The 26948-nt window shown below is 42.9% G+C and overlaps 1 protein-coding gene and 1 long non-coding RNA gene across 8 annotated transcripts in view; one reads left to right on the top strand and one right to left on the bottom strand.

The window, feature by feature from the left end:
• Positions 1-23134, bottom strand: part of pcdh17 (protocadherin 17) — a 154200-nt gene extending 131066 nt beyond the window's left edge. The window contains exons 1-3 of one of the 7 annotated variants that reach the window (XM_085998654.1): positions 19466-23134; positions 6186-6244; positions 5895-6067 (exon numbers count right to left, since the gene is read on the bottom strand). In XM_085998654.1, coding sequence (XP_085854780.1) covers positions 5895-6067; positions 6186-6244; positions 19466-21937 — 2704 coding nt within the window. In that variant the 5' untranslated portion in view covers positions 21938-23134. The remainder of the gene's footprint in view (positions 1-5894; positions 6068-6185; positions 6245-19465) is intronic. The other 6 variants (XM_085998655.1, XM_085998658.1, XM_085998653.1 and 3 more) reach the window with 6 other exon arrangements.
• LOC147111589 (uncharacterized) overlaps positions 20453-26948 on the top strand; it is a 31764-nt gene continuing 25268 nt past the window's right edge. The window contains exon 1 of the long non-coding RNA XR_015079712.1: positions 20453-20542. This is a non-coding gene — a long non-coding RNA (uncharacterized LOC147111589). The remainder of the gene's footprint in view (positions 20543-26948) is intronic.

Below are 26948 nucleotides of genomic sequence, written 5' to 3'. Positions count from 1 at the left end.
ATTTCAAAATTTGCAGATGACACAAAACATGGAAGTGTATTGAACAATGAGGAGGATAGTGATAGACTTCAAGAGTACATAGATAGGCTGGTGGAATGGGCAGACACGTGGCAGATTAAATTTAGGATACAATCCAAAAGGGGGTGCATGAACAGAGAGTTTTGTGGTTGAGAGACCAAGAAGGACGGGTTTCCCTCAAGTCCTGCCAAATTTAATGCTCGGACATGATTACCATTTTTGGACTCCATTTCCTGGCTGCAACCAACCAGATTGAGAAGCTGGCTGGCTGTCGAACGGGTAGAATGTTTGGTGTCAGGCCGCAGCTGGGAGCGGAGAAGAGGGAGAGATCGTGGGTCGGGGAACATCGATAGGAGGGATGGCGGAGAGATCGGGGGTTGGAGGGGGCCATCGATGGGGGTGGTGGTGGGGTGGTCCGTAGAGATCAGGGGTCCCTGCACCAGAATGGGTAGGCCCGAGGCACACCCGATATTGGGCCTCGGGCCTCATTTACATCAGGCTGGTGAGCTGCAGGCGCCTGCTGAGCACTGCCAGGCAGCTCGCCGGCAAAGAACATTTGAATTTCGGGCCACTGCATCGGCCTGCAGGTAGGCCTTTCAAGACGGAAGTGCTATCGGGAGAGCGAGTGACTGGGGGAGGGGGGACTTCTGGGCGAAACCGGGAGGGGGGAAGAGTTTGGGAGGGGGGGTCAAGGTAGTGATCGGAGGGATGGGGCGAGTAGTGGCCGGCAGTTGACCGTGGTTTTAATGAAGGGTCGGGAGGAGCAGTCCTGCACCTCCCCACTCCACAATCAGGTAAGTACTTTTTAAGAACTTACCATTTTGGTGGCGGCCTGCATCGGTCCTTAAGTTAGGCCACATATAGACCTGGCATATGCAAAAGGCCTACCACCTGTTTCAGGCCCATGCCCTGGACACCTCTTTTGATGCCTATACCAACATGGGGGCCAATGCACTTCCGGCTCAGATTGTGCGCACGCACAGTGCCCGCCATACTGGCTGGTTTAGCGCCCATTTTACACCTGTAAAACGGGCGCAGCGTCATTGCATTTCTAGGCCTATATGTCTTTCTACCCACCAAAACAGAGTTTCCCCCTGCTGAGCCCAGCGCCTGAGAGGCTCTCTGCCTTCTTCTCCACACTGTCTCTCCTCACGCTCAAAGTCTCTTCCCTGCTTTTGCTCTGTGTCATTGTAAAGATAGTGTGCTGAAAGCATTTGTAAGGGATTCTTTTCGCTCATATACACTGGCAATGACAGTAGAGGGAACCATGGGGCGATTCAGTTGTGGTTACAATGTGCCAAATTTGTGCAGCCCAATTTTATTTATATTTATTATTTTCCAGCAGGTTGGTGAATCTCTGACTTTATTTTTGAAGAGCTCCTGTGGTCTTTTTATTGATTTTTTTTACTTTTCATGTTTAAATGCTTCATAAAAACAGTGCTGTTGAACACACTGTGGTGCCACTGTTTTCTGTGTCTCATTTTAAATAACATTTTGAAAGTCCATACTCAGCAATTTTGTTATTGATGCCAAGGGGGTAATTTTCAAATTGATAAGTGGAAAGGGAAATCAGACAGTTTCTGCAACAGGTGCCTGACCAACAATGCCAATTTTATTCTTCAGCGGTAAGTTGAAAATTACCCTGCCAAGTGTTTACGAAATATTCCACCCCCGCAACGATTGCTCATTTGCCACCAGCTCTTAAAACTGTTTAGCAACAGTGTGATTATTTGGTACTTTCTTTTTCAAACTTTTTAAACAGTTTTATGGAGCTTCACTTAAAGTTGATTGGATCTTGTCACCTAATGGATGGACCAATTAGATCACAGAAAAGGGGCACATGGGGAGGGGACGTTACTCTTAAGAACAGACAGATAAAGCGGCTAACATGGTGCGACGAAGAGCTCAACAGCAAAATCCTTTAAGTGCACACGTTAAATAACATGTTACTTTAGAAGGACTCCATTTTTAAGTAATTGCAATCATTCAGTCAGGTGTAATCTCTCATGGAGGGGACTAATCCTCTTCAGCTGTGAAAGGTGACTCTGCAATGCTGTTGTTGACAGGGAACTTGCTGGAGACCTGCACTGCATATAATTTATACAATTCTAAATCACTTCGTTATGTTTCATCATTACAGTCCTGCAGTGCCTTTGTTACTTTTATCAAGTCCAATGATATTAACTTGATAACAACCCAAACTTAGTCAAAATCCTGGAACTCCCAACCTAACAGCACTGTGGAAGTACCTTCACCACACGGACTGCAGCGGATCAAGGTGGCTCAGCACCACCTTCTCAAGGGCAATTAGGGATAGGCAATAAATTTAGGTCTTACCAGCGATGCCCATATCTCGAGAATTAATTTCTAAAAATGCAACAAAAGCTGGGATAAAATAGTATCATCTTTGCTAAAGCAAGAAGCAGCGTATTTTGTTTAATTGAAACTTCCACCAGTTATTGAAATGAAGAAATACTCTGTTAAACCATCATAAACAAGCAGCACTCCTCCCTGGCATCCTGGGTTCTTCAGAGTCAACACCGACGCTGAGCCTGCTAAGTCCTGTATTAGACACACAGGATACGCCCCAACAGACTCTGTGTTCAGACCGTGATTGTGATGATGTCTGCGGTCTTCTGTAGAACAGACGTGGGATGACCCAATGAAATGCGCATACACATCACCCACCATTACCCATACCAATAAGGTATTTCTGTCCAGTACAATTTTTACTTGATAACTCTATTATATATTCAATTAATCAGTGATGCCTGGAGTATATCTTAATGATGATATTATGCATATTTCAGGTAAAAATGGAGATCACATCCTGGACTATCGTAATTATGATCTGACAGCAATGCTAATTGGTTGGGTGGGAATAGGTGTAAAAATGTTTGTCAATCCTATTCAGGGTTGTTTGGCTCATAAAGTTGTGAAATGTGATTTGGTTTCAGTCCTTCATTAATTGTGAACAATTAACATCAGTTTGAGATTTTAAATATATTTATGGTTCAAGTGAATTCAAACTTAAAGCAGAACAAGCATGTTAAATTCAATAGAAACAACAGGGCATTCTAAGCTCTATTTATGAAGTAAAGCCACTGTGAGTCTTTCTCATTCTGATACTCAAAACGTTATGAGACAGTGGTAAGATCTTACACCGAATATAGATTGTGTTTGGAACACAGTCCCTAAAACCCCATTGATGTCTGGCAGTGTCTCGAAAATAGAGCTAGTGAGATAATTTCAAAAGCTTCTCCATTAAAATCTTTTATTGAAATCTACAGAAGTGGTCTTGGCCGGCGGTATGGCAAGCAGTAAAATGTCCATCAAATTAATTCACTGTACTATGTTACAAATCAGCTGGAGAACTCGGGGAAGATCTTAAGATTATATCTATCAAAAGGGAATTCAAAGTACACTGTATTTGAATTTCTAGTTGCCTTGGCTAAAGGAATATTTTATTTTAAAATTTTCATTACTCTACAATGTTATTCTATTTGGAATGCATTTCCACAGTCTTTAAAATTTGCTTTCACAGCAAATAAATTTTAAGAAGCTCAGTTAGATCCATTTCTTTGAAATAGGGTTTGTTTTTATTATTTCTAACCTGTACCAATCAAATTAGATTAGCTATCCATCTGGTCTCATTTTATTTTTTAAATGTGTTTTCTTTGCAAATTTATGTTTCTTACTTCATGAGGGAACCTTTACTGAGCACCTTTGCTGGCTGGGTGGACAGAAATTAGCTTGCTTTTAAAAAGACACAAAAGTCTGTCGAGTTAGGAGAGCGTGTCACATTTGTATGTATCAGTATTTAAATGATAGATCTCAAAACTTAACTGGGCTTGCAGCAACATCAGAAACAACAATGAAAAAGGAGCTACAATAGGAAAGCCACCTCCTGTGCATCCTGGTAGTTATCTCGATGTCTGCACACCCAAGTTGTGCAGTCATGCGCGCACATTTAGGGGTTTGCTTCTGAAAGAATATTACATTTTTTTAGCAAATCTCAAAAGATGATAACTCAGAATATTTTACAAAGCACATGTACTGAGCTGTGCCAGTATCGAGTATCAATACGTACTATATCAGCCTTTATCCTGCACATCTCAATATATGTAAGTGGGAAAATATATGATAGCTTGTGAATAGCTCACAATCCCTTCATTTGTGGTGTCTTTGATAAAAACTTCACTGAGTTACACAGCCCAAGGGTGTTCACAGAAGTCAGAGCTGGCTGTACTCCTCAGTTATTCTGTGTGGAATACCTGTCATACTCTTATGGAAGCCACTTCTTAGTGGAAATTCTGTTCAACTTCCCCTTGAGGATACCACCTACTTTCTCCTTTGGGAAGTCTGCCTACTTTAAAACTGATGGGGGGAAAATCCTCACAGTGAGTCATTAAATATCAAAAGGTAACTGCTCTCTTTGTAGAACTTTTAATGGGAGACACAATTTCTGTTTCCAAATGCTGCATTTCCATGTTGACTTTTTCCAGTCTCACTGCCCCGGGTGTTTTTTCTAAACAATGTTCAATTATAGTTGCATAAAAAAACATTTTTTTGTTGACTATTTCAAAACAGGAAAGGGATGCCAAATCACCTCCTAGGCACAGTTCAGAAGAAGCAAAGTAAAATGACATCCTCATTTGATCCAAGTATCCAAACAATTTAACACAAGCAACATTACTCAGCTCAACAAAATAAAATGGCTACACAATGGTGTGTTACCAGGGTAGAAATTGGTAATTAGGCAACGCGCTTGGTGCAAGCACCAGAAGCTGGAGGCCCGAGGCTCCTCCCAAATTGTCCTCAGGCTTCGGCTAAGTAATTCAGGCGAGCCGCAGATGCTGATTGGGCATCCAGGGGCTGCTTGCCGGCTTGCTGAAGACCAATATGGGCTGGCTGGAATGCTGGCAGCGGCCTTCAGATATTTCCTGTGAGGGTGGAGACGAATGGGATGTGGGTGAGTGCAGGCCGGTAGTGGCCTGCAGTGTTGCGGTGGAGCCAGGAGGACCAAAAATGCTCCACATGGTGAGTTACAAAAGAGAACTTACCTTTTTGTTGGCGGCCCTTTAAGGATCATTGGTTAGGCTGCATATGGAACCAAAATGGATGAAATTCTGAGAGGAAACCTGAAACAAGTGTTGGGCCCCTCATTAGCTATGCAAGCAGTCGACAGGCAGCCGCCAGGGACGCCTGAATATCACCCAAGCTAATATAGCATTGGACATATTTCAGGCACTCTTGGCATGCAGGACAAAATTGGATCTTTCTCTCCCTAACGTGACCGAAAATCGGGCGCAACATGGTCCAATTTCTACCCCACCTTTTAGTTACATGCAACATATGGGAGTAGAGTTAATTTTATTAAAAAATGGATGTATCAATATGACATCCAAGGGTAGATTTTACAAATTTGCACTTCACGGCTTCGCAAAATGTGAATGTCCATGAGGTACCGAGGATACAGAGGTCAGTACATCCAGCAGGATTTCCCACGTATTACCCATGGGAAATCCTGCTGTGCTCATTAGCCTCTGTGCCTGAATTCCCAATTGTGTTCCGGGCACAGAAAGCTCCACGATGGAGGTGTGAATTTGCAAAATCTTCCCATCAGCTCTTTTAATCGTGAACTTAAATCAGGTTCCAATGGAACAAAGTGACCGATTTTTGAAGCAGGAATGATAAAAAAATAATCATCTGTTCAGCGTTACTATTTTCAATGGATCCTCTCTCCATCGGCCACAATAAAAAGAATCTGTCTCTGCCACGTTTTTAATGGGGAACGAAACATCAAATTTCCTCTTCAAAAATGTTCAGTGCAGCTTAGAGCTTTTTGCTTTTGAGTTATTACAGCTTTAACTAACCTTGTTCAGGGACTGGGGGTTTGGTTGTCGTAGATTTTATCTTGAGTGCGTCCTTGGCAGACATGTCACAGCAGGAGCCTTTATTAGTGTCCTGATCACTGTCGGCTTGGTCACTATCTCCATGTCCGCTGTCCCTCAAACTCACCCTCTCTGGATCTTTGAACGTGGAATTACTGAAACAAAAGACACCACTGTTCGTCACCACATCAATTTTGAGTAATTTGGTCTGACTGAGCAATGCAGACAGGAATGCAAATGTAGTGGCTGAGCAAAACATTTAACAGGACTTACCTTTGAACAAACTGCTGCCTGCTGCCCATGTAATTGGGCTCTGCGGGAAAATTGTCTGTCTGTGAAGAATAGATGAGGAAATTTAAGTATACTGGTACATATTAAAATCTCCTAGCGTGAAACAAAATTTCCTAGAGGAAAATGATTAATAATTCAAAAATTCCCTTTTATCTTTAGATTTGTACACTATAATTTCTTTTTTTTTTTAAACTGCCTGTATAATTGCATATCCTAAACAAACAGATTACTACAGGGCAATAATTTTGCTGGGTTAAACAATGCAACTATCAAAAATAAAATGTCTTTTTTTTCTGTTGAATTTGAATTAGAGCAGGCATGCAGCTAAGGAGGAACACTGGTTCTCCGTCAGCATCAAGCAATTCCGGGATAGGATTTTCAATTCATCAGTTTTACCTTTAACACTACAATTGCCAAAAATGTCTCTTGAAATGCAGAAAATTATCACTTTACAATTTAGAATATGTTCATTGTTCCATTAGATTAGTTTCAGATGTAATTATATCATTCACAGAACTGGAATGGCATTTCCCCCCCTCAAAACAGAGGGGGCTTTAATTTCTTCTGGTAGAGTACTGGTTAATGTGCTTGTGTCTAATTTATTTGTGAATTATTTCAGTCTGTTTAAAATAATTGGGTGGATGACTGTGTTAAAGTAACACACAAAGAACGATGTGTGAACATGTTAGGCAGTGCTCGGAGGAGGTTAAGCTCCCCAGGTGACTTTGGAACTTTTCAAGTAATCATACTTTTTGTTAAACAACTGTAAAAATCTGCCATACCTCAATTTTTAAAGTGGAATACTGTGAAACAGATTCGCAAGGAACTAAATAACCACGCAAAATTCCTGCCTTCAATGTGGTGTCAGAAAAGATATAGGAATCACTTCTTTTAGTGTCTAAATGCTAATACAAAGGGTTAACCATGAAGTACCACTTTAATTGTTTTAGGCATTAATAGATGTTTTTACCTTTATTCTTTGATGGAATATTCTAAGAAATAATATTTAACAAGTGTAAAGACGTGAGTTTTGTAAACACACTAGATATTTCAAAAAGTTGGTTTATTTATTGTACTCTATGGTATTAAGAAATTATGTATACAATATACTATGACATTTGGATACTGTTTTTTGGTCAATAACTATATACACTATGTAATAAACAGGCTTCTGCATATTTGTATATATGCTCTACAATCACTATTTGGGTTTGCAGGTCAGTGACCACCACAGAAACTGGATCCCTACATGTAGGTGATGCTGAATTTAACCATTAAACAGTTAAGTGACATGTGTCCACACAAATTAACATTTCAGTCCTGGTCACTAAACCTTGCTGTTCTGCTAATTGTTGGACAATAAATTATATTAAAATCCTGTTATTTCTATAGAAACAGTATTAATCACTGTACTGCATTTGACACATGGTTATTATCCCTCCACTTGTGAATGTTGCTGTCTGGGCTAACTTTCTAGAACAGAGGGAGCAGTCAAATTAACCAGCAGGTGTGGGGTTAATCAGCTTATAGTGCAGCACTGGCCTACTGAGCGTTAGGGGCATCTGAAGTCTAGCACTCCCAGGAGTCATGCTCTGCCTGTCCATGTGAAGGTCACACTAGCATTAACTGACTTTGCCTTGGGTTCATTGCAGATGAAGGGAGTTTTCTGACACTAGTTAGCCATCCATGTCATAGTGTTCTCAGGTGACAGATCCTTTTGCCATATGAGGTCCTTGCAACAAGAAGAAGTCAAACAGGAGTTGTAGTAAATAGCAGTTTTTCCAATTGTCCCAGACTTCATTGATCACATAACACAGATCTCTTCTTCAAAGAATTAAGGTTTACTGACATGCCAGGAGAATGCAGGTGATCTGTGATTCCATTTGTAAAATTATACCTCCAATTGACTTTATGCCCAACAGTGTTTCAGCTCTTCCTGGGCAGATGGTAATTTCTCTGCTTAGCCTGTAATAACGTGCCGCAGTGTAATAATGTTACCTTGCCATGATTACAAGTTGTCTATGATGGACCTCACATTCGCCCATCAAGGAAATTCTATCACCAAGTCTTTCTTCTATTGTCCAGGAATAAACTAAAGTAGGCATCTGAAATCTGAAACTCTCTCCTCTAAGAAATCTGGAACTCTTCCCCCCAAAACGCTGTGAGTGCTGGGACAATTGGAGCTTTCAAGACCGAGATAGGTAGAATTTTTTAGGTAAGGATATCGTGGGATATGGAGCAAAAGCAGGTAAATGGAGTTGAGGTGCAGATCAGCCATGATTTCATTGAATTACTGAGCAGGCTAGAGGTGCTGAATGGTCTCCTCCTATTCCTAGTGTTCCTATGATTCTAGGCACGCCCACGATCTCCTGAAAGATCTCATAAATGTACATACCCAATTTTCCAACTTACTTTATTTCACCTAACACTGCTCCACTAATTGCTTATATTATACTAGTATTTCAGGTTTCCTGTTTGTGACATGCAAATAGGATCCTGTTCTAAACTAGCTAATGAGCCAGGTTATGGTCTCGTTCACCATTCAGAATACCTCATTTAAAGAGAGAGGCAGAACAAACAAACATAAATAAAGAGATCAATGTCCTCATTTCAATGGCTCACCTTTACTTTTACAGGCTTCGCAACGGAAGCGTCAACAGAGCACATGAACCACTCAGGTTGAAATACACACCATTATATGCTCGTTATTTCTCCTACCCATTCATTCCACCTTTTCAGTAAAGCCGCAGATATTTTGGAAAATGCTTTCCAAGTAGCAATCCTAGAAATCTGAATTCTTTGCAATAATGACCATAGCTTTAGAAAGTCTATTGAAAGCCATGAAATAATGAAGATCAGTGCCACACAGCAAATTCATTGGGTATTTAAATCTGCACAGTCTAGTTTGATATATTATCTTATCTCAAAATCCTGCTAAATGTGAACTCACATTTGGGGAGAAACTGGAATTGCTACAACCTTTTTTTTTAACCACTACATTCCAGTGAGAACTCACAGCTGTCCATTTGCTTTGTGTGTGACAGGGTTAAGATAATTCAAGACTAAGCGAGTTAAATGAATTTCACACAATAATGTCTAAAACACTTAAAAGTCTGCAGAGCAGAAACAGCTGTCAAGAAATATCCTCAGCGCTGAAAAATCACTTTGTTTTGTCTTTATCCATTCCGAAGAACGTGGAATATGTCAAATTGTATTAGGATACTGGAGTGGTTGTTGACAACGTTATTAATTTTTTTTATGAACATGATATGACATGGCTTTTCATACATGACAGTTCATTCTTTTATTACGCAACCCAACAGCGCCAAGCTGTTGGCTTGGCTGTATTGTGGCATTCAGAGTATTTACATCATTCAGCAAAGATATGTACTTAGCAGTAGGTATGCTGTCAATAAAAAGCGCATTAAGACCCTATTGAAAGGGCTTCCCTGTCAATTACAGCATAGAAAGGATTCTATTGCCAGATTTTTCTTGTCAATTTAATATAGTAGGCCATATTAACGGCACTGTCTTGTCAATAAAACAGTTCTGAATCCTATTAATGGTGCTATCCTGTCAATATCATCTGACTTCTTATTTCTCAACCTCTACAGTATCTGTAAAGCCTGCAGAATGGGATTATAGGGTTATTCTGTGTCTATCTGATGTACTGGATATGAATTTACCAGAAATATGATATTTTAGCTGAGAACTAACTGCTCAGCTGTGTGGGTCCTGCTATGTGTGTGTATATGAGTATGTTTGTAATAAGTGTCAAATAACTTGCATATCAAATGAACTGTCTTGGAATCATCCTCAATGCAGGTAATGAATAGGGTAACTCTGGTATCCATTGATTTTTTTAGACAGAGTCTAATTTCTATGGAGCAATGGAAACTGTGGCAATTGTTTTCATAACAGCACAATGGTGGGGTATACCGAGTTATGGTTCATGCATCTGAAAGCAAGCAAAATTATTTTGGTATATAATGGGACAATCAAGGTTGCACACACAGGAAAGTTAGATTATAAAAAAGTGGAAAGAGATGGAAAAGTTGCATTTATATAGTGCCTTTCGCAACCTCAGAACATCCCAAAGCATTTTGCAGCCAATGAAGTCCTTTTGAAGTGTTGTCATGTAGGAAATGCACCAGCCCATTTGTACACAGCAAAGTCCCACAAACAGCAATTAAAGAATCAGCAGATAATCTGTTTTTGTGATGTAGATTGAGGGATAAATATTAGCCCAGACACCAGGGAGATGTCTGCTGCTTTTCTTCAAAAAGTACCATGGGATCTTTTACATCTACCTGAGAGACCTCAGTTTAACATCTCATCTGAAAGACAGCACCTCTAACAGTATTGCTCTCCTGCAGTACTGCACTGAAGTGTCAGCCTAGATTATGTGTTCAAGTTTCAGGGAGTGGAACATAAACCCACAACCTTCTTGACTCAGAGGCAAGAGTGCTACAGACTGAGCCAAGGCTAACAACTTAATATGGAGAGAGCCAGGCACTGTCCAGATTGTCCATAGAAACATGGAAACATAGAAGATTGGAGCAGGAGTAGGCCATTCGGACCCTCGAGCCTGCTCCGCCATTCAATGAGATCATGGCTGATCATCCAAACTCAGTACCATGTCCCTGCCTTCTCCCCATATCCCTTGAGCCCTTTAGCCTTAAGAAATATATCGAACTCCTTCTTGAATATATTTAATGACTTGGCCTCAACTGCCTTCTGTGGTAGAGAATTCCACAGGTTCACCACTCTCTGGGTGAAGAAATTCCTCCTCATCGCTGTCTTAAATGGCTTACCCCTTATCTTTAAACTGTGACCCCTGATTCTGGACTTCCCCGCCATCGGGAACATCCTTCCTGCATCTAATTTGTCTAGTCCTGTTAGAATTTTATAAGTTTCAATGAGATCCCCTCTCATTCTTCTAAACTCCAGCGAGTACAAGCCCAATCGACCCAATCTCTCCTCATACGTCATTCCTGCCATCCCAGGTATCAGTCTGGTGAATCTTCGCTGCACTCCCTCCATGGCAAGAACATCCTTCCTCAGATAAGGCAACCAAAACTGCACACAATACTCAAGGTGTGGTCTCACCAAGGCCCTGTACAACTGCAGCAAGACATTCTTGTTCCTGTACTCAAACCCTCTCGCTACGAAGGCCAACATACCATTGCCTTAATCACCTGCTGCACCTGCATGCTTACCTTCAGCGACTGGTGCACAAGGACACCCAGGTCTTGTTGCACTTCCCCTTCTCCCAATCTATTGCCGTTCAGATAATAATCTGCCTTCCTGTTTTTACAACCAAAGTGGATAACCTCGCATTTATCCACATTATACTGCATCTGCCATGCATCTGCCCAATCACCCAACCTGTCCAAATCATACTGGAGTTTCTCGGCATCCTCCTCACAGCACACACGCCCACCCAGCTTTGTGTCGTCTGCAAATTTGGAGATATTACATCTAGTTCCCTCGTCTAGATCATCATTAATATATATTGTGAATAGCTGGGGTCCTAGGACGATCCCTGCGGCACACAAATATAAGAAGACATTAAAGCCTAACATCGCCAAAACAAGGTTGAATAATATTCAATAAGAACAGACTTTCTGCTACATCAGTTCTTTATGGTTTTGAGGAAAGTGTGTATTATGCAGCAAAAAAACTGTAAATGCTATATTTCTGAATGAGCACAAATAACTCTTAAACATTAAAATCTACGAGAGCAAAAGAAAATAAGACTAATTGGTTTCAAATAACATACTTCCTTGAATTTACAGTGGTTTGCATGTTACAAGAACTGATTTGCATATATTGCAGTATGCACTTTCATTAGTCTAAAAAGTATACAGTATTTGCCTCTGATGGAGACCTATTATGTTAAGATGTAGTAGCCTTGTCAATACTAAAGGATATTCATTAGCCACCATCTTACTGAAATAACAACCCACTTAAGTTTGCTATTGGGAAATTATTTCACTAAGATGGCTGCTGCCTGCCACTTTTCATTATCAATGGCAAAATAATTTGATGGTGTGTTGCTACATTCATGCAGTAAACCTTCGCTATCTGATCATATTTCATTAAAAATAATTAGCAAGGTGAGCCACATTTAAAAAAAATCCCCCTGAAATGACTATCGATGGAGAACCTTTGGAGGTTGTTCAATGAGTAAATCAAAACGTGATGAAGAAAGCACACACAGGCATGCAGTTATAGTTTGAAACTGAAGAGCTGCTGGGAATGGTGTTTGCTGAAATAATCTTTTTCAGTGCACAAAGAATTTCACACAAGTATTGAGCAGACAATTTTACTGCAAAAATACAACATAAAATAAAAACAAATTACAAAATTAATTTTTGAGCTGATTGAATCAGTGTTCCTAAACACACCTCGCCCCTAAAAAACACAGGTAAAGACAAGAGCTAATTCGAAAGTTTTTTACAGTTTCTTACTGTTCTCTCTGTTTATGTTTATCTTTCTTTAAAACAATATTCTATTCTTTCGGAAGTGTCAGAAATCTATTCTGATGCTTGAAGCTTGTTATCTCTGTTTGATACAGCAAAGGTATAAATATTTTAATTTGTTTTATTGGGTATTAACCACAATTAGCCAGTTAAAGGAAAAATCTTTCTAAAACCCCAGCACTCAAATCTTTCCTTTGGCACAAGACTGCAAATGTTGGATCTGATGGCAAACCCAATTCCCCCTTTCTTATAAGCACTTGAAAGCTGAAACCATGAACATGCAGAACAGACAGGCCAACTGACGTCTGCAAAGAATGTCGTATTAAACACTCCTAAATTTACTTGTGAAAACTTAAAATTAAAATTAACACATACAAAAAACATTAACAAAGACGGTCGAGTATTTTTTAAACTGTCACAATGGGGCTGACTGGTGCAGTGAATTACCAGTGTACTGTCACCCCTGAGATCTGGATCGGAATCTAAGCCTAGACCGATCAAATGAAAGCCGTCTCTTCTTCTGTTGATTTTAATGGGCCAATATGAAACCAATTTGAGCAGTCTCAACTCACCTCCTAGTGGGCATGGTCCAAAAGCACAAACTGCCTATGAATCTGCATTAAACTGGTAATTGACTCAGAGAAATCTTGAAGGTAGTTTGTGTGAGAAATCAAACAAATTATGCTGGTACAGTAGGGGCAATTCTTCTGAGATTGAGGTTAAGGTGTATTGTTGGGGCAGAGTAGAGGGAACTTTGGTCTGTATCGAGCTGGGATATACATGCTCTAGAAGTAATGGGAAAAGAACTACTTCATTCCTTGGCACTGACATCCCTAACCCTGATGAGCACAACATTTCCTACTGTTCTCCAAAATATACAAAAAGGAGACTCGCTAGTGGGATCACTTTGAAACCAGAACTACAAATAATTATTAGGACTATCTATTATTTTTGTTTTTTTTGATATTTGTTTTTCTGTTTTAACAGCAGATGATGATGGATTTATTGAGGTATTGATGTTCAGTGTACCCCTCCCAAACCAGTCCACACATTACTACCATCAACATTTGCTACTGAAGCAAAAGCAATTTAAAGGTCAACTGAAATCAAGGAGCTGTTCGGTCAGTGTGTCTAAACATATGTATGCATACGCAACTCTCAGTACACCTGTTCGTGAAAGGACTGCATAGTGTTTAATGAGATAAAATCACTAAGTTAAAGTTTAATGAGATGCATAACAACAATAACTTGCATTTATATAGCACCATTAACGTAGTAAAACGTCCCAAGGCACTTCACAAAAGCAGCATCGGACAAAAGTTGACACCAAGCCAAAGGAGACATAGGGCAGTTGAGATAGATTTTAAGATGCATCTTAAAGGTGGTGAGAGAAGCGGAAAAGTTTAGGGAGGGAATTCCAAAGCTTAGGGCCTAGACAGCTGAAGGCATGCACGGCAATGGTGGGGAGCGAAGGAAGTCGAGAATGCAGAAGATAACATCTAAGGCTGCAAACTACTAAACTAGTGGTCTGACTTCGGTAGCTGAGCATGCGAAGTGTAGCTGGCAAGATCTAGTTATAGTTATAATGTAAACTACACCTGGTCGCAAAGTACACTCTGCCTACCAGGTCAGAGCTCTACATACACTGCACATGAACAGGAATAGGCCATTCAGCTCCTTGAACCTGCTCGGCCATTCAATTAGATCATGGCTGATCTTTACCTAACTCCATTTACCCAGCTTTGTTCCATATCTCTTGATACCCTTACCTAATAAAAATCTATCGATCTCAGTCTTGAAAGATCCAATTGTCCCAGCATCCATAGCCTTTTAGGGAAGAGAGTTCCAGATTTCTACTTTGTGTGAAAAAGTTCTTCCTGATTTCCCTCCTGAATGCCGAGCTCTAATTTTAAGATTGTGTCCCCTTGTCCTTGACTCACCCACTAGAGGAAATACTTTCTTGATCACTACCTTATCGAATCCTTTTAACGTTTTAAACACCTCGATCAGATCACCCTTTAACCTTCAAAACATATCTGTAGAGCTCTGCTCACCTGGTAGATATTTTAATTCACATAGGGGGGAATTTTAACCCCCAAGAAACGGATGGGTTGGGTCAGGTGGGAAGTTAGTGTTAAAAATCTGAATCCCAACCAGAACCCGCCTACTTCCAGTTTTGGCGGAGGCGAGGCGGTTGGGTGGGCTCCTAGGAGGCAGGTCGTCCATTTAAATATTGTAATGAGGCTGGCGTGCCTCAGATTTAACCACCATTTTAAATTTAACAGTGGCTGGTCAGGTTTTGCAGGCCTCATAAAACCCGCCAGCTAAAGTAAGGCGAGGACTGCTGAATCCAGGAGGTAATTGCCTTTACACTTACCTCCTGGATCCAGCATCCCTGCCTAACCCACCCGCTGTGATAAGAGACACCCTGCCTCTGATCTCCCGCTCCCAGGCCTCCAATTTGCCCCCATGAGGCCACCCCCCACCCCATGTTCCTTCAGCCCCCTGTTGTGCTCTGGACCACCCTCCCCTGGTCCTCTGGCCCCCCAATGCCGTCTGCCTCCTCCCCATGCTCCTCTAGCCCCCCGATATGCTCTGCTCCCCCCCCCCGATGATGTTCCTACCTGGGGGAGGGGCATCTCACATTGTCTGGTGGGCGGGGTCTCACTGCATAAGGATGGGGTCACACTAACTGGGGAAATTCCACTGCGTGGGGGCAGGATCTCACAACCTGAGGGAGCATCTCACCCCCACCCTGACTGGTGGAGAGGACGCCATCACACTGCCTGGGGGCGGGGTGGGGGGTCTCTCACTCGCTGGGGGGTCTCTCACTCGCTGGGGGGTCTCTCACACTGACTGCCCGTGAGAGGAAAATAAGACAGTGTTTAACCTGAGCTTGTTTTCTGACTGAAGGGGACCATGTGTCCATTTTTTTTCTTATCTGGTGTCTTAGCGCATGATCTGTATTGAATTTTTCTATAACAGAAAATATGTGTGCATGCACAAAAGATCATGTAGAAGTTACAATAAGATACCACGATGGTCATTCTGCTGTCTCTATAACCGAATCTATATTGAAAATGTTACCAATGAATCCTGACAAGAGTTACTATTACGGTTACCTCTGGGAATATTGAATATACTGCAGAAACATGATGTTGATTTGGTAGAATTGTGCTTTGCGTGACCATGGGCTTATAGAGAATAGTAATGAAAAAATAAGAACATTTTATAAAGTTGGGTGGAAGTCACTTTTCATCATTTTGAATTGCAACAACCAACTACTGTAACTGCAACCTGCCCGACTTACTGACTGTGTAACCCTCAGTCATTAATTGTAAACTCACATGTTTGTGACAATATTCCTCATCTACTTGCATGAATATGTGGTTCTTAAGTAGTAATTATTAGTGAAACTGTTCACTGAATTCATCATCTTTTTTAAAGAGGTGATGTTTTCTAGATTATCTAGTCGTTATCTCATTGCTGTTCGTGGGACCTTACTGTGTGCAAATTGGCTGCCGCTTTTCGTACATTACAACAGTAACTACACTTCAAATTGGCTTTAAATTGCTTTGGGAAATCCTGAGGTTGTGGAAGGTGCGATATAAATACAAGTCCTTTCTCTTTCTTTCTTTCTTAGAATTGCTTTGCTAATGGTGGATGTATGGCACTTTAACCCTTTCATCAGCACAAAGCTATGTATAGATTTAAATAAAATACCTCCAGGATGAATCAAATGGAGGTAATTCTGTGATATACCATCTATTCTATGATGGAGGGAGACTGGATCACCTCCAGTCAAATGGCAAAGTTGAGTGGATAACAAAGGTCACACAGCAGAATAAAGTTGGTGTACCACTGTTGTCGACTGTGCATTCTACTAGTATGACAGGTAAAACCAGAGCTAATTAAACAAACACTTTGTGTCAGCCAGGGCTCAGTAGTAGCACTCTTGCCTGAGTCAGAAGTTTGTGGATTCAAGTTGCACTCCAGAGACTTAAGCACAAATTCTAGGGTAACACTCCAGTGCAGCACTGAGGGAGTGCTGCACTGTCAGAAGTGACGTCTTTTGGGTGATGCACTAAACTGAGGCCCCGTGTGCCCTCTCAGATGGATGTAAAAGATTCCCTGGCACTATTTTGAAGAAGAGCAGGGGAGTTCTCTCCGGTGTCCTGGCCAATATTTATCCCTCAAACAATTTCACTAAAACAGATTATCTGGTCATTTATCTCATTGCTGTTTGTGAGACCTTACTGTGTATGTAAATTGGCTGCCGTGTTTCCTACATTACAACAGTGAATACACTTCAAGTACTTCATTGGCTGTAAGGTGCTTTGGGATAGCCTGAGGTCGTGAAAAGTGCTATAAAAATGAAGGTTCTTTCTTTCTTTCTATATTGTATATATCATCAAGCTATTTTAAACAATGTTGAATCACTTATGAAGTCTCAATGATGACCATTATGACGTCACATACACAGTTCTATCTGACTGTCTTTATGATGTAATAAAATAACCAAACACTGGTACCACAGTTTACACTTCAGTGCCGTGGCTACATATTGAGACTTGCTGTGCCATTTTTATTACTCGCATAACTGCATAAAAAATCTTATGTGACAATCCAGAAATAACAAACTGAATTATCATCAGGAGATTCTATTTTTTTTTAAAGTCCAATTCAATCACAAGCTTTCCAAAAGGTTTAATCAGCTTGGGGTGAAGTTAATTTATGAATTTAAATTTGGTTACTTTCTGAGGGTGGGTGAAAGTATAAGTTCAGTGTATGCATCATCTGTCACACAAAGGCTATTGACTCTAAGGTGAATTTGTTGATGCAATAATGATTTATGCTGCTAGCAACTCTTATCATTTTAAATATTCAGAGTGCTTATAACACATGCCAGACAAGTTGGTAAGTGGCAGTAAAGGGGTACTTCATTGCCCTTATCTCCATTCACCTACAGAAGGTATAGTGCAACAATAAACAATGCATTTTGGAATTGGAGTGGAAAATGGATCTTAAATGACAATTTAAAAGAATTTATCTTAATGGTTTATTCTTACTCATAACAATTTATATGGCACCAAATGAGAATATTTATGTAAATTAAAAAAATGTCTATCTCAAGTGGGATCAGTCAGTACTTCTAAGCGAACATGTGCATTAAACAACCACACTTACATGCCAATATATCTCACATTTTCACTGAAGTCAATGTTACTGTTTGCAAAGTTACATTTCTATTGTCAGTTGACAAACATAAACCAACCATTCAAAGTGATAAATGTAACCATGGGTATCAGTAAAAAGGGACCACAAAACTGTTGGATTGTTGCAAAAACCCAACTAGTTCACTTATGTCCTTTAGGGAAGGAAACCAAGCTGCCCTTACCCAGTCTGGCCTGTATGTGACTCCAGTCTCACACCAATGAGACTGACTCTTAACTGCCCTTTAAAGTGGCCTAGCAAATTACTTGTTAGTATAACCACCGTACCAGGGTAATTAGGGATGGGCAATAAATACCCGCCTTTCCAGTGACGCCCACATCCCAAGAGTTAATAATAATAAAAAAAAGCATGTATATGAATACACCACAAAGTGCTATAAAATTGTATGTACTACAGGTTACCATTGAAATTTCCCTTACCCCATGTCAACCAGATACAGTAATAAATACTATTGAAAATAGTTAATGTGTATGTGATTATTGTAGTAAAAATGTGCTGTGATAAATATAACATGAATTATGAAGCTTACTCTCACTTCTTATGTAACATTGCCTCAAACATTTCCTTTACCCCTGCTAGATATATTTTAGAATCCAAGTTTTATTTTCTACTGAAGTAACATTGCTAAATAAATAACGCTAAATTAACCACAATGCAGTAACAAGTCAAAAATGCCACATCATTCATACATAAGTATTTTCCCCATATTCAAAATTTTCTTCATCCTTCCCCTGCCAATTGTGAATGTTATTTTGTGTTAATCGAACACTATTTCCTCACTAGTGATCAGGGTTTAAGTATTCTTAAAGGTGAGTTTCTATGATACATGATTGCTAATTATTAGAAAAATAAAGCTTTTTCTATTTTAATAGAAGCAAATATCATCTCTTTTAATGTGAATAAAATTAACTTTATGTTAAGGATCCGCACAATTTTAGTAAGTATTTTTAAAATATATGCATCTCTCATTATGTATTGTTACCTTGCACTCTATCAATGAAACCATGACGTCTTCTATGGATCCATACAACTGTTACATCTAAAGATACATTTCCTCTGAAAATCAATGTGATTCAAAGCCAGATAATAAATCCAAAGTCTGTTGAGTTTCAAACTTGCTTGTAGAAGTGTGTTTTTTTTTTGTCCAACAATAAAATAGACTTAACCCACTGTATTTTAAAACCAAGGAAATAAAAAAAGGTTTCACAGGGCAAAGTAATTACAGTTTTTGGCTAAGTGTTGCACTGGTGCTTTCGTGGGGGCCTTATGATCGCCAACCCAGCACTGAAGGACCCAATTTATGTCCTACACAATAGGACTTTAGTCATAAATCCCTATGCAGATCAATAATGGAGTCAATACACTTCACGCGAGGGAACACGTTCTATTATAGAAATATTGACTTATCATAGATATTAAGTGCACAGAGCACATTGCCCAACTCTTAAAGACGCATGGCACAATTTGGTCAATAACTTTCTGAAAGCAACAGGTCCCACCCAATCAGATCAATAATGACACCGTGGTGTGTGTGTGTTTTACCTGAATCAGTGACATTCTCGTTGACGTTACGTCGCTCGGATTTGAACCCTGTCCGGAGAAAGTGTGACAGACCACATGGCCCTGGGGGACGGTGAGGTTGTTGGAGGTGGGCTTCAGGTACATGACTTCTGACCTGGGGGAGCTGAGCGGCAGGCGCGTCTGGTAATCGAAATAAACGGGAGAAGAGGCCAGGGAGGGACTGCTCACCACGTTCATGACATCTCTCTCCTCCACTTCGCTCTGGACCAACATGATGTCGTTCTTGTTGATTTTCTTCTTCTTGCTGCTCTTGCCCAGGTGGGGGTGCGAGTACTCGGCGATCCTGCAGTTGTAGGTCCTGATCTCCTTGTTCTCCCTCCTGCACTTGACGGCGATGGTGACCATGGAGGTCAGGAGGATGACCGAGATGGAGCTGAGGGTGACGATGAGGGGCAGCGACATGTCCCAGTGGCGTTGTTCCTTGTTGACCCGGTGCTCGTCCTTGGGGGCCGCCCCCAGGTAGGCCACGATGACCAGCCGGGCCACGGCCGAGAGCGAGGGTTTGCCGTGGTCCGACACTCTGACCACCAGCTCGGCCGTGGGGGACACCTCCTCCCAGAAGGGCTGGGCCGTGCGGAGCTCGCCGCTCGCCGGGTCCATGTCGAAGAGGTGCTGCTCGTTGCCCTCGGCGATCTCGTACGACAGGCGGCCGCTCTCGCCGTAGTCGCTGTCCAGGGCCCGCACGGTGGCCACCAGGTAACCCAGGCCGGCGTTGCGGGGCACGTGGATCTCGGCCGTGTCGTTCTGCAGCACAGGCAGTACGATGACCGGCGCGTTGTCGTTGAGGTCGAGCACGGTGACCCTGACGGTGGAGTTGCTCTCCAGGTGCGGCGTGCCCGCGTCTTTGGCCAACACGCGGAACTCGAAGGACTTGGTCTGCTCGTGGTTGAAGGAGCGCAGCGCGTAGATGGCGCCGTTGGACGGGTTGACCGACACGTAGGTGTAGATGGACACGTCGCCCACCCGGGACGGCAGGATGGAGTAGGAGACGGTGCCGTTCTGGCCCAGGTCGGGGTCGTGGGCCAGCACCGAGCCCAGGTACTCGCCGGGGATGTTGTTCTCGGGTACCTGCAGCACGTACACCGGCTTGGTAAAGCGGGGCGGGTTGTCGTTCTCGTCGGCCACCCTGACGGTGAAGGAGCGGGTGGCGTTGAGGGGAGGCGAGCCGTTGTCCCGGGCCACGATGGTCAGGTTGTACTGGTCGGTCACCTCGCGGTCCAGCGGCCGCTCGGTCAGCACCGTGTAGAAGTTGTCGTAGTTCTCCTCCAGCTTGAAGGGCGCGTTGCCCAGCACCCGGCACTGCAGCTGGCCGTTGCGGCCGAAGTCGCGGTCGGTAACTTTGACCAGGGCGATGACGGTGCCGGGCGGCGCCGCCTCGCCGATCGAGCCCTGCTGAACCGACACGAAGCTGACGGCGGGCGCGTTGTCGTTGACATCGATGACCCGCACCGACACCTTGCAGTGAGCCGGGATGGAGTTGGGGCCCAAGTCCTTCGCCTGCACGTCGATGTCGTAGATGCTGCTCTCCTCGTAGTCGATGTTGCCTTGGACCCTGATCACTCCCGAGCGCGGCTCGATGGAGAAGAGCTGCCGGATCCTCTCGGCCACGTAGGGGCTGAAAGAGTAGACCACCTCGCCGTTGGTGCCCTCGTCCGGGTCCGTGGCGTTCACATCGATCAGGAAGGTGCCGACCGGCGTGTTCTCGACGATCTCCACCGTGAAGCTGGGCTCCTCGAACGACGGGCTGTTGTCGTTGGTGTCCACCACCTCCACCTTGACCTGCACCGTGCTGGACTTAGGAGGGTCGCCGCCGTCCAGCGCCGTGACCACCAGGACATGCCGGGGCTGCTCCTCCCTGTCCAGTGGCCTCTGGATGATCAGCTCGGGGAACTTGGTGCCGTCCCCCCGCGACTTCACCTCCAGGCCGAACAGCCGGTTGGGGCTGCTCAGCTGGTAGGTCTGGAGGCCGAATTGGCCGGTGTCGGGGTCGTGTGCGCTGGTCAGGGGGATGCGCGTCCCCGGAGCCGCGTTCTCGGGGATCTCGACATCGATCTGCTCAGTGGAAAAACTTGGCGCATTATCATTGATATCCAGGATCTCCACTTTGATCATGCACAGCTCCTTGTCGTTGGCGAAGACTTCCAGCGAGACGACACACTTGGCAGCCCGTTTGCAGACGGTCTCCCGGTCGATGCGTTGTTTGGTGTAAAGCAACCCGCTTTCCCGATCGACGTCCAGCAAATGTGGGGCGGAATTTTCCAGAACCCGAAAGTTAGGCTTCCTCTGCTCGGGACTCGTCGCCAGGCGAGCATCTTTTGCAATGTTCCCGATCACGGTCCCGGGTCCTTGTTCTTCCAGGATCGTGTATTTCAAATTCTTCAAGGTCAGAGCTCCAGTCCAGAGTAAGAGGAAAATCAAAATATGCAGGTACATTCCCAGCACTTGCTTTTTTCCTCCCCCTTCTTATTTTTGGTGTTAAACCTGTTGATTTACAGCTCGGAAAACAGACGAGCCTGCAGCGGTGTGTGAGCATCGATGCATCTTACAATAGCCATTTCAAAACGTTACTGAGTTTGACGACAAGAAAAAAGTCTTTCGTCACCATCTTGCATTATAAATCCTTAATGGGGGGGGGGGGGAAATAGCAATCGTGCCAGACACTTTTATTTCCCCCTCTCCCCTTAACCGCCCACAAATCTATTTGCACGGGTCGTGGGACGAGATCGGTGTAGATGCGAAATCTGGCTTCTCACAAGTGAAATCCAAGCGCTTGCAAAATGCGGCGCAGCCGATGTTCCAGTTTCAAGGCTTGCGATGTGTTCCTTCCAATTTCACGAGATGCAGCTGCCGAGAATTTTGCATGCTGCACACACACACACACACTCACACCGACTGGATGAATATCTATCTGTGTGTGCGCGCCTATCTTTACTCAAGAAAGCGGCAGCAGCTGCTGTCAGTGACACGGACAAGACCGCAAGAAAAAAAATGACCCTTATTTTGATTTCCCCCCACACACTCGAAGAGCAGGAGTTTTAATTTTAAACGCTTTCTTTGGCACGTCCAGGATTTCCGTGAAAGTCTCCCATCACACGTTCGGTAGCAACACAAACCTTCAGTGACACTTAGTGAAGGCAAAAAGAATCAAATCTCTGCCTCTCTCTCGCTACCTACGGCAGCCCCAAGCTCTCGGTGACACACACGTTACTTTCCCTGTTGATTCTCCCCACTTGTGATGAGCAACAGTCTTGGGTCCAGCCTGTGCTGCAGGCGAGCAGGACGTGGGTGACACTCAGAGGCTCGGATGCGCTCTTTCCCTCTGCTTTTGGTGTGTGCTGTTTTTTTTCTCGTTGTGTTGCTTGCACTCGCTCAGTTAGGCGTCCTTTTTGGACATGAACCTCTCGCCGACACGCTCCGGGTCTCTGCCTTTCCCTCCTGCAAGCTTCGTTAAAACATACAGGGCTACACAAAAACCAAAGCCTCTCCGGCCAATGGAGTGCCCGCGTCCTCTGGCACCGCCCAATCCGAGCACTCCGGGCTCGGCCAATGGAGCGGGGAAGTCGAGTCGGAGGAGAGGGGTTGGCGGTGGGCAGTAAGGAACTGGGGGCGCGGGGGGAGGTCTCCGACAGGGAGCGAGCATTGCAATGCGCGGCCCTGGCGCTCGCTCTCGACCGGGGGCACGTACTCAAGCAATTTCACCCGCAATTCTTTATGAATGAGCCGGTCTCCAGTTGCGTGTGAGTGGGGAACCAAAAAAAAGTCATTAGAAGCTTTATTTGAATTTAATTTTTTTAAACCAAAATATTCGTGTCAAAAGGTACTATGAAGGATGACACCACAGCTTTTAGGAAGTGACAGCAGAATTGGATATAACAAATGAATGCTAACTCACAACAGCGTTTAGTGTACGTCAGTGCTGACGGCTGGGGGGAAACTAGATACAGTTTTACGAGTGAATATTGCAATACCCCCCAAAAAGATCGTCATGGGTAAAAAAAACCTGCCACAATGTATTTACTTTGTTCCTTTAACTTAATATACCGATGGAAAGTGATGATGTAAACAGGTAGGAGAGACGATGTGTGTGACTGGAGAGTGATGACAATAGGGAAAGCAAATGTTTCATCTGTCATCGTTCTTCTACGTGCTTTAACAATCAATGAACAATTTAGAGGGGATGTGGCTATCACGGTATTAAGGCAGATTTCTTGATTGTAATCAAAGACAGAAGTTTGCATTTCATGTCATTTAGTATGGGAAATTGCCGCTTAGTTAGCTGAATGTAAATGGCTCTGAATTATAACATTAGCATTAACCTAAGCACACGAAGTTAAATTGTTGCAATGGAAGGGTTTGAGGCATCTATTTGAGAAGCTCAGTAGAGTGCACAGCTTTGCTGGATCTTCATAGCGAGCTCACGAATTCAAAAATAACATGGAACCACAAGTTTTATTGGAAGAATAGACGGTGACAGATATCCTCTTGCAATTCTCCAAACGAAATGGTAGAATATAAAGCGTATCAAAACCAAACAAAAACAACCGTGTACTTCCAGCCGCCAGTAGTTTATAATACGGTATTCTAACTGATTTCCTATGTTAAAACTGATCTAGAAGGTGCGAGTTTTGTAAATAATTCGGTATCTGTTTAGAAGTAGGTGAAAATGTTTAATTGTAATTTATTCAGTAAAACGGCTGAAGGACCAAAAGTGGGGTGTGTAGCAAGTGATGCGTTTTTACAGACGATTGGATTGCAGCACGCGTTAACTTGTAAAGAACCGTAGTTTAAAAAAAAAGAAATGCCATATAGCAAACGGCAGATTTAACTTTTTGGAAAAGGCCGGATTTGAAATTATTTGCAGACAAACGTGCTACAAGGCAGTAGCTAGTGGAGAGGTTTCAGTGACAGATTCACTTCAAGACAGCGATTTTATTCCGTTTCTGGCAACAGATTTTGCTTTCGACACTGACAGGTATAGATAGTAGAGAGCGGCGAATCTCCCACAGTTAAATCGCACAGTACTTTGAACAGAAGGGCTATTGTACCATGTCATTTGAACTGCCGAGATATTGGATTTTGTTTTACTGCATATTACAAGGATGCAATATACCTTGTGTATATTATGTAGAAAATAACAGATGGCTGTAAGAGATTGATGAAACGTTTGGACAATGTTTCTGATACATCTTGATAGGCTATGAGAGTGAGTCTCGATTGGATTACAAACTAACTGAACCCAGTCCTAGTGTTATACCGAGAGTTCAATTTTCCCAGTTTAACTGATAGAACTCAATACATCGTTGCCGACCTCGGAATTCTGAACTTAGCTTTTATTTTGAAAACATCTATAAAACACCAACAATTACAGATTAACTATGAGCAAACATTCTCACCAGGAATTCTCCATAAATCCATCAGTCTGATTTTTTAAAAGTCTGCCTACACAATCCTTCTAGGAGCTTGTGGCCAAGAGATTTCACTCATTTTCTTTTCTAACTTTATTTTGTGGTCACTTGCTGTGCACAAATTGGCTGCCATGTTTCCTACATTACAACAGTGACTGCACTTCAAAAGTACTTCATTGGCTGTAAAATGCTTTGGGATGTTCTGAGGTCATGAAAGGCACTATATAAATTCAAGTCTTTTCTTTTACATGATAGAGAAAGACTAGATGGTTATGCTGATAAGGTGAGATGCAGTAAGGTGGGAGGAGGCTCCTGTGGAGCCGAATGACCTATTTCTGAGCTGTAAATTCTATGTAATAAACATTTACTTTTAAGAATTATTAACTTCTTGTAAGCGCTCACTCCATGCACTCTCAGCAAGGAGCCATGGTTGTAGGGCACCTGGCTTCTTATTTTCAGTCCATTGATTTTAATGGATGGAAAGCCATGGGCTGCGGGCCTGTGACAAATGCCCAATGTCCAATGCAAGCTCTGCTCCTTGCAAGTAGCACCTCATTATGCAATCAGTCCTTGATGACCTATACAGTGTCAGCTGTGACTCAGTGGCTGTGCTTTCGCATCTGAGGCAGGACGTCATGGATATAAACCCCACTCCAGAGACTTGAGCACAAAATCTGCATTGTCACTCGAGTGCTGCACTGTTGAAGGTGCCATCTTTTGGATGAGACGTTAAACCGAGGTCCCATCTGTCACTTCAGGTGGACATAAAAGATCCCTGGGCACTATTCAAAGAAGAGCAGGCGAGTTCTCCCTGGTGTCCTGGCCAATATTTACCCTTCAAACCAGCATCACTAAAACAGATTTTTTGGCCAGTATCTCATAGTTGTTTGTGGGACCTTGCTGTGCACATGTTGGCAGCTGCGTTTCCTACATTACAACAGTGACTTCATTGGCTGTAAACCGCTTTGGGATGTCCTGAGGTCATGAAAGATACTCCATAAGAATGTAAGAACATAAGAATTAGGAGTAGGCCATACATCCCCTTGAGCCTGCACTACCATTCAGTAGCCCTGAATTTCCGATTGGAGGTTTCCTGCGGGTGGATACCTCCGATCAGAAAAAGTTCTAAGAACCTACCTGCTGGTTCCGTCGATACTGAGGCTTCCGCTCCTGGGCCTCTCCTCTTCGAAATGCGCAGAGGCCCACATATCCCAGGGGAGCTTGCGAACCGCAAGCTCCCCTGGGATCACGTGGGCAGCCCAACCAATGGAAGAAGGGAATCCCCCTTTATACTTTTGACAGTTCTGTACACACGGAACTGTCAAAAGTATGAATGGGGATGACTACAAAAATGCACCAACTCACTGAAATAAATAAATAAAAACCATTACATATATAAAATTAATTAAAATGGCATTTAATTAAATATGTTAAACAAAAATGTTATCTTTAAAATATGTTTTAATGGGGCTTAATATAACCTTACCTTATTGAACAGGGTTTTTAATTTATAAGTGAGTCATAAAATCTTACTTTACTATTTGTTTAAACTCTTATGCTGGTAAAAGCAGGACTTATGCCTGCTTTTACCAGTCGTAATAATTCTATTGCTTTTCAGCGCGCGGAAGTTGAGCAAATAGCGCAACTCTCCACCCGCAGAGGCATTTTTCTTGGGCATGTGGATGATCTGTCAAGAGAGTTCTTGACAAATTGCAAGTTCCAGGTTTCAGCGCATGCGCTTCGCATGCCTAAACCCGGATCTTGCACGGTCCCTATGGCCGTGTACACACCTCGTAAGCACCCGTGGGGATTGGTAACTCATTGCCAATAAGTTCATGGTTGATCTTCGACCTCAACTCCACTTTCCTGCCCGATCCCCATATCCCTTGATTCCCCTAGAGTCCAAAATCTATGTATTTTAGCCTTGAATATACTCAATGATTCAGCATCCACACCCCTTTGGGGTAGAGAATTCCAAAGATTCACAACCCTCTGAGTGAAGAAATTCCTCCTCATCTCAGTCTTAAATGGCCGACCCC

The sequence above is a fragment of the Somniosus microcephalus genome, chromosome 10 (genome assembly GCF_052327205.1).
Source record: "Somniosus microcephalus isolate GS21.2 chromosome 10, FLI_Smic_1.0, whole genome shotgun sequence".
Taxonomy (NCBI): Eukaryota; Metazoa; Chordata; class Chondrichthyes; order Squaliformes; family Somniosidae; genus Somniosus; species Somniosus microcephalus.
Note: the sequence above shows the minus strand (reverse complement) of the source record. Positions and strands in the feature narration are given on the sequence as shown.